Source organism: Quercus robur, chromosome 2 (assembly GCF_932294415.1).
Source record: "Quercus robur chromosome 2, dhQueRobu3.1, whole genome shotgun sequence".
In the NCBI taxonomy this organism is placed as follows: domain Eukaryota; kingdom Viridiplantae; phylum Streptophyta; class Magnoliopsida; order Fagales; family Fagaceae; genus Quercus; species Quercus robur.
This window is the reverse complement of record NC_065535.1, coordinates 95,791,125-95,797,878: the sequence shown is the minus strand read 5'-3', so window position 1 is coordinate 95,797,878 and position 6,754 is coordinate 95,791,125. Positions and strand designations below refer to the sequence as shown.

At 33.0% G+C, this 6,754-nt stretch overlaps 1 protein-coding gene across 1 annotated transcript; it reads left to right on the top strand.

Moving 5' to 3' along the window:
- Positions 1-463: 463 nt before the first annotated feature.
- On the top strand, positions 464-5,109 carry LOC126716029 (uncharacterized). Its single transcript, XM_050416940.1, has 6 exons — positions 464-696; positions 3,615-3,627; positions 3,728-3,742; positions 3,969-4,025; positions 4,125-4,217; positions 4,540-5,109. Exons 4-6 carry the CDS (start codon positions 4,011-4,013, stop codon positions 4,741-4,743), a joined length of 312 nt encoding a protein of 103 aa, XP_050272897.1. The 5' UTR covers positions 464-696; positions 3,615-3,627; positions 3,728-3,742; positions 3,969-4,010; the 3' UTR covers positions 4,744-5,109.
- Positions 5,110-6,754: the final 1,645 nt, after the last annotated feature.

Below are 6,754 nucleotides of genomic sequence, written 5' to 3'. Positions count from 1 at the left end.
TCACATATTATAATTTGATAGATAGGTGGAGATGAAGGAAGAGAAAAGAGGAGAAAGGAAGAGTAGCTATTTTGCTATTGGGCGGAAAGAGAGGGAAAAAGGGGGAAAGGGAGAAAGATATGACATGAGTTTTGATTTTTATATCTTAAAATTACTAAAATACCCCTCATAAGTTAAAAGTATGCCACTCTTTATTTTTTTTCAAGGGACATAAATGTAAAAATACACATTTTCTTTTGTCCATCCTTTTATATACCAAACAAAAATATTCATCATTCCTTACTTCTGGATTCTCCAAAAAAAAAAAAAAAAAAAAAAAAAAAATCACTATTTGCTTCATGTGTCTAAACACCCCCATTTTCCTTTCTCTTCCGTTCCCTCAACTTCAACCATAGAGGAAATGTCTGTTGAAGGCAACGAGATGTGCCAAATTTACTATTTGCTTTTAAAAATGGAGATTTGAGACCATGATTCCACGGCCTATACTTATAAACTCTCTCGAGTCACACAGAAAACGCGATTTCGGACCACGATTTTTGCTCTCTTGACGTCATTCATTGCTAACCCCTCCCCGCCAATTCCTTCTCTACTTTCTCTCACGGAAGCACCGGCAGCGTCAGCGTTCGTCTGCGTCTCCAACGGAAATACAAAAATTCCGGCATCAATTCACCGGCGACCAACACAGTCTATATCACGGCAAGTTTTGTTTTTCAGACACCTTGGTTTGTTAATATTATATGATGTGCTTTGTAGATGGTGTTCTGTAAATTATTGGAGATGTTAATTGCTTAAAAATTAAATATTTACTTATGCAAATTCTTGTATACAGTAGTAAAAACTACAAATTTGCATAAAATGGTTGTATACTCTGCACAGATTCATGGGATCATTCAATTAAGTCAATTTCAGTGAGAAAGAGTGAGTTGATTTAAGTTGAGAGCGCGAAAAAAGTATATATGTAAATCAAGGAAGTTGGAGAGAGTATGGCTTTGGATAGAATAGACTTGTGGGAAAATTTTACATGCGGCCGACCTGACTAGTCTGTTGAGGATCCATGCCTAACCTCAAAATTTTGGGACTAAGGTTTGGTTGTTGTGGTTGTTGTATGTAAATTCATTACCCTATCAGAACCTATTTAGTGGAGTTATGTGAGTGAAATTCAGGACATTCCTCGAACCCAGTTTAGAGAAAAACTTTGTCCTAATTTTTGGCTCCTCAAATCTCATTGCCATTCAAAAACTCTCACAGCTGCCATTTTTGATTTTGGGTTGTGGATTAAAGAAAAATTGTAGAGTAAATCCAGTGAGATGATTCAAAGTGGCAGGGTGGTATAAGGGTATAACATAAACAAATAAAGACTGTTGGCATGGGATATCCCCAGTCTTATTAATGCACTTGGTTCAGTGCAGTTCCAGCAAACCAAAAGTAGTTGTGCTGCTGAGCACTAGCTATATTATTTTGGGGGTTCTATTGATTTTTTTTTTTTTTTTTTTGGGGGAATTATATTGATGTCAAAATCAAATTTAAGGATGTAGTGCATGGCTAGATAGTGGTCAAGTGGAAACAGACTTGTGAACCCTGCTGCAATAAGCCTTTGTGGAGTTAAGTTGAATAGCAGATCCCTGAACAACGTAAGAATAGGTAGTTTTAGTTGGCGATTGGCTTTGCTTAGGCTATTTGAACTGTTGAACTTGAAACCAGATTGATTGCTAGAATAATGAATACTTTTTATACATATTCATATCACGGATTTTTTGCCGCCATATCACGGTTTTTATTTTTCTTTTTTAGTCTTGATTTTGTTTGTTGAGAAATTTTTGTATGATAAGTTTGCTTATGTGTTTAAGGGCCCACTTATTTTAGCATAAAATCAAGCTTATTTTCACCATCAGCTTATGTACATCTTTTTAAATATAAACTTTTTCTTGGTACAGCTCTATGTTTTCCTGGCTAAATTTTTAAGCAAATAAGCCAATATAAATACCTATATATATATATATATAAATATATATATATAAATACTCATCCAAATACACACTAATTTTGGTGGTTGCTCTGTCTGTCTATAAGTTTTCATTTTAGTTTTCTTTCAATGGCATTTGTTTCAAAACCCTGTATGCATTCGTGAACTGTCAAATTTTGGTGGGACTACACTAGCTAGAATGTCTATTTGTAAGCCCTTAGAGGCTGATGAACTTGAATAATGGCATAGTAATAACAAAACTTGTTTTAAAATTATTATTATTATTTTTAAAAGTCCTGTAGATGCTTATGCAGAATCTAGATAATAATTTGTTTGTGGTAGGCTTTGTGGTTGTACTAAAATCAATTGTAAACATGCGCTTAAAACCACTGTGTCAAGAGTAATTTGCTCTAATATGTGTAAGTTCTTTATTATTTCCATTGCTGGATGCCTTAATAAACAGGAAATACTATTGGAGAAATTTCTGGGGAGAAGGCTGACATATTCTATGCTATTGTAATTTGGTTATGCATATGCTGAGAAGTTGGCAATTCTCCCCTTTCATCAAGTTACTCAAAATATTAGAGAAATTGAAACTCACAAGCTTTGTGGGCTGTTCTAGTTACATTATGATGATAATTTTGTGTTGGTATTACTCAGCTGTTATCATGCCAGATAAAGAGGAATTCATGGATCAAATGGCTCTGAAGAATTGTGCATATGGGGAACTTGTATATTCTAGGTTTATTATTATACTGTTTGGATTTCAAGTAACTGAAAAATGTGTTCTTTTATAAAGGTTTTGAGTTTTATTAGTATACTGTTCGGATTCCGAGAAACTGAAAAATAAGTTCCATATCCCATGCAATGCGATCCATATCACCAAACATAATTAACCAATCAATTAATACCAAACGAAATCATAAACCTAGAAGAAATCAAATGGTTCTTTATTCCAACCTTTGCATTCAACCCCCTTATGTATGATGTTTTTTTCCTTAGCAAATCAATTACTCCAGTTAACTGTTACAAACTTGGCAAAGCAATAGACTGTTATGGATATTGCTAATGAAGCATCTGAATCCCTCTGGCATACGATATTGTTCCCATTCTGTGTCTATTCTTTCCCTCTTTAATTTTTCTTTCCATTTTCCCTTCACTTATGTCCTTGTTTTGAGGCTTTTTATGGGAGATCTACCAAAGTATTACTTGATACATATATGCTCTGGCCAAATAAAAGGAAACATTACAAATATTTATAGACACAAGTTTACTACAGTTCTGGTTGTAGAAATGATCTTTGTAAGGAGCACATTGTTCATGCCCTTTTAATAAAGAAATTGGTTTTATTGACTTATGTGTCTGTTGTTGTTGTTGGTTTTTTTTTTCCTCTGCCAATAAGTGGTCTTCTTTCTCCTTAACAAAACATGGGTATAAAAGACTTGAATTTCTTTTTGACTTTAGGAACTATTGTTAAGGGTAGCATCTTTTTTAACACCTAATGGTTTCCTTCAGCAATATTGCTGTTCCTCTAGTTTCTCCCAGTACCTTCCTTTTTTTTTTTTTTTTCAATATCTTCTCCCATTATTTACAAGTTCTAATTATATATAACATTGCAACCATTATTTCTTTTCAATTTATGTATGTGCAGGAATGGTGGGACTATCTTTGGGAGAAGAGCACTTCATACAGGGTGGCATTGCTCAAGACCTTCATTCTGATGGTTGAAAAAGATTAACTTACAGTCCTATTTATGTCAAAACAGGAGTTATACCCCAGGTATAACATTCTTTTCATATACTTTATTGAAACATAGTCTGATGCAGGAAAAGGATTCATATAGCCAAAACCAATTAATTAGAATTAAGTCTAATTTGATTTGCTTAGTAGTTTACCTCATGTAAATGTGGAAATTAATTTCTTTTACATCAGCATTGACCTGCTTTCTTTGTGACAAACTGAACTTTTCTGCTGGTTTTTATGTATTTCATGGAGTTAATGGCAGGCAAATGGTTCAGCAAGAATCAGTTTGGGGGAAACAGATGTTATGTCCTGTGTGAAGGTATAGATGCTGGATCTTCAACACATATCTACACTAAGCAGTTTCCTCCTGTGTTTTGTGAATACTTGTAATGTTGTCTACTAATTTTTGTAAATGCAGGCTGAACTTGGAAGGTCGAGTTTGTTGCAACCTGACAAAGGAAAGGTTGCCATACATGTTGATTGCAGTCCAACTGCAGCACCAATGTTTGAGGTTGTATTATTTTTATTTTGTTTGGCTGAGCTTATTTTGTTTTAAACAATAAGGTGTATAAAAGTACAGTTGTTCCTAGTAAAAGTGAGTTTAAAAAAAAGATGTAGTAGTGAAAATAAGCTGGCATTTTAGGCTAAAAAAACTGACCCATTTTTTAATTTAAAAAAGAAAAAAGAAAAAGAAAAAAAAAAGAGTTCATTATGTGAAATAGCTATTGAAATTCAATCATGGCACAATGGGGAAGAGTTAGTCTCATTGCCAATTTTCTTCATAGTTCATATATTTTATATATATTTCTAATTTAGATTTATACCTTACTTAGGGTAGAGGGGGTGAGGAGTTGTCCACAGAACTCTCCATTGCTCTTCTGTGTTGTCTCTTGGGTGCTAAAAGTGGAGCTGGTATGAATCTAATGGGAGCTAGAGAAGTTACCACCAATTTATTGCCCTATATATACTTTCTATCTTTTGGCAGTTCTTCCTCTGATTTGTTTTTTGATTATAGATTCTTGCTTTGCTTGAATTGAATATCTTATTTAATTTTTCCCAGGAGCTGGAATTGATCTCTCGTCTTTAATAGTTGTGATGGGAAAAATTTGCTGGGATCTTTATATTGATTGTCATTATAAACAAATTTTTGCTAACGTTATTAGGGACTGCTATCCCCCACTCAAATTTTTACCTTTTTACCTTTTTTTTTTTTTTGGTGCATGGAGACTGCTATGTCCTGCTCAAATTCCTCATGATCATTTAGTTTTTGAGCTTAAACTCTAAGGTTTTTTGTTTTCCTCTCCTTAAAAAAATAATAGTGTGCCATATTGAGATAAGTAGTATTTTATTTATGGAAATTGAATTATAAAAATAAAGTTGTTTTTTTGTTAGTAAAAAAAAAACCATAATTAGAATAATTTTAGTTTCCATCCTTTTGGCTAATGGAATTATTTTTGTTACTTGGGCTGGGTTGGACCATATCAATAATGGTCTAAGTAATATGCTCAGCCTTTTTAATTTTCTCTTCTGTCTCATTTCTAGGCTAAGCTAATTGAAATTGCAGTTCTCATTTTCAGAAATTGCATCTGCAATGCCATACGTCACAAGCTACTGGGAGCTGAAATATTATTTCTAAATTCTAATTTAAAAAGTGACCATTTTATGCATTTTTTGTGTATATTTTTAACCCCTATCTTCTTCTTTCTCAAAAACTCTTAAGAGGACCTGCTGTAGCTTGCAAGTCAACACAAGTTTTCACTTAAAATATTTTCTGTGATAATTCTGAATTATTTATCCAAAAAACTGGTGTATGATTTGTCTTTGCAGTAATCAGACGAAGATAAGCAGATGTCTTTGTAAAAATGCACATTCTTTCAGCAGATGATGTCACTTGGGGTGGTATGTCCTGCTTTATAGTCCTCTTATTAATATTAGCTATAATGTATTAGTTCTGCGTATCAATTCTCTGTCACATGTTTTCTGCTTGTTTTCTATTTATATGTGATTATTTCCATTACTAAAACAATATGAAGTTTTTACAAACATATAATCATCAATGCAGGGGTTGGTCCAATAAGGTTTGGTTTTCCTTTTTTTTTTTTTTTTTTTTTTTTTGGGGGTTGACAAACGAGGATATGCAGATATTTTTTAGTATCTCAACTCTCAGGTTTATGTAATCATCCCGTCCCACACACACCAAGTACAGTGAGGAATTCCTTGAGGGTGGCCCCAAGATACAAGGCTTTTAATTATTTTGTTTTTGTCTTTTAGGAGATCATGAGTGTGTGCATATTAATTTGAACCTTTTTAAGCTGCAATCTTTTTGAACAGTAAAGTCTCTGTTGTAGACTTGAAGTCAGTAGTCTAGTAATAGCAACATAGCAAAGACTTTGAAGTGCAATATTTTTTTATCTTTTGATAAGTTTGGACATTCGGTCTTGTGATAGGCATTGCCATGATTCTTCGTTGACTAAAAAATGAAACTATTATGTTGCTGTTACAGGCATTATGTGTCTTTGATTTAATTATTTCTATTCATGAACATTCTTAGTATCATATGCTTGGTTTTGAGATGGCAGGTCTTAGGATAATCTATTAATCAGAACATTGATTATTCTTCTCCTTTTTTATTTATTTATACAAAGAAATTTTACCCTAATCTAATCTAAGTGTTTATATGTGTGAAGCTCTTTTTTGGAGACTTGAACCTTAACCCTTGTAGAGTGGCCACCATATCGAGGGAGCATGGTGGTAACATTGATTATTCCTAGTATTTCTTATTTTACTTCTCATTTTAAAGCGAATCTATTTGTTTTGCATTTATTAGTTTCTTGGTCCTAATGATCAAAATTTTTTATATTTTGGGTTATATTTGATAAATTCCTGAGGGTAAAAAGTGAAAACGTCAAACCTAAGCACAAAATTGTGTTTAGAAATTTCTTTATCATTCTCTGTCTCTGTATGTTATTTTTAAACTGTTGATTTGAGAACAAAATAAATATTGCATCATTTTTTAGATAGGATCCACAACATGTGAATTCTTCAAAT

Excerpts from the sequence above, each read along its gene's own strand:
- LOC126716029 (XM_050416940.1), top strand. Across the intron at positions 4,218-4,539 it reads CTGCAGCACCAATGTTTGAG|GGTAGAGGGGGTGAGGAGTT; the intron begins GTTGTATTATTT and ends TACCTTACTTAG.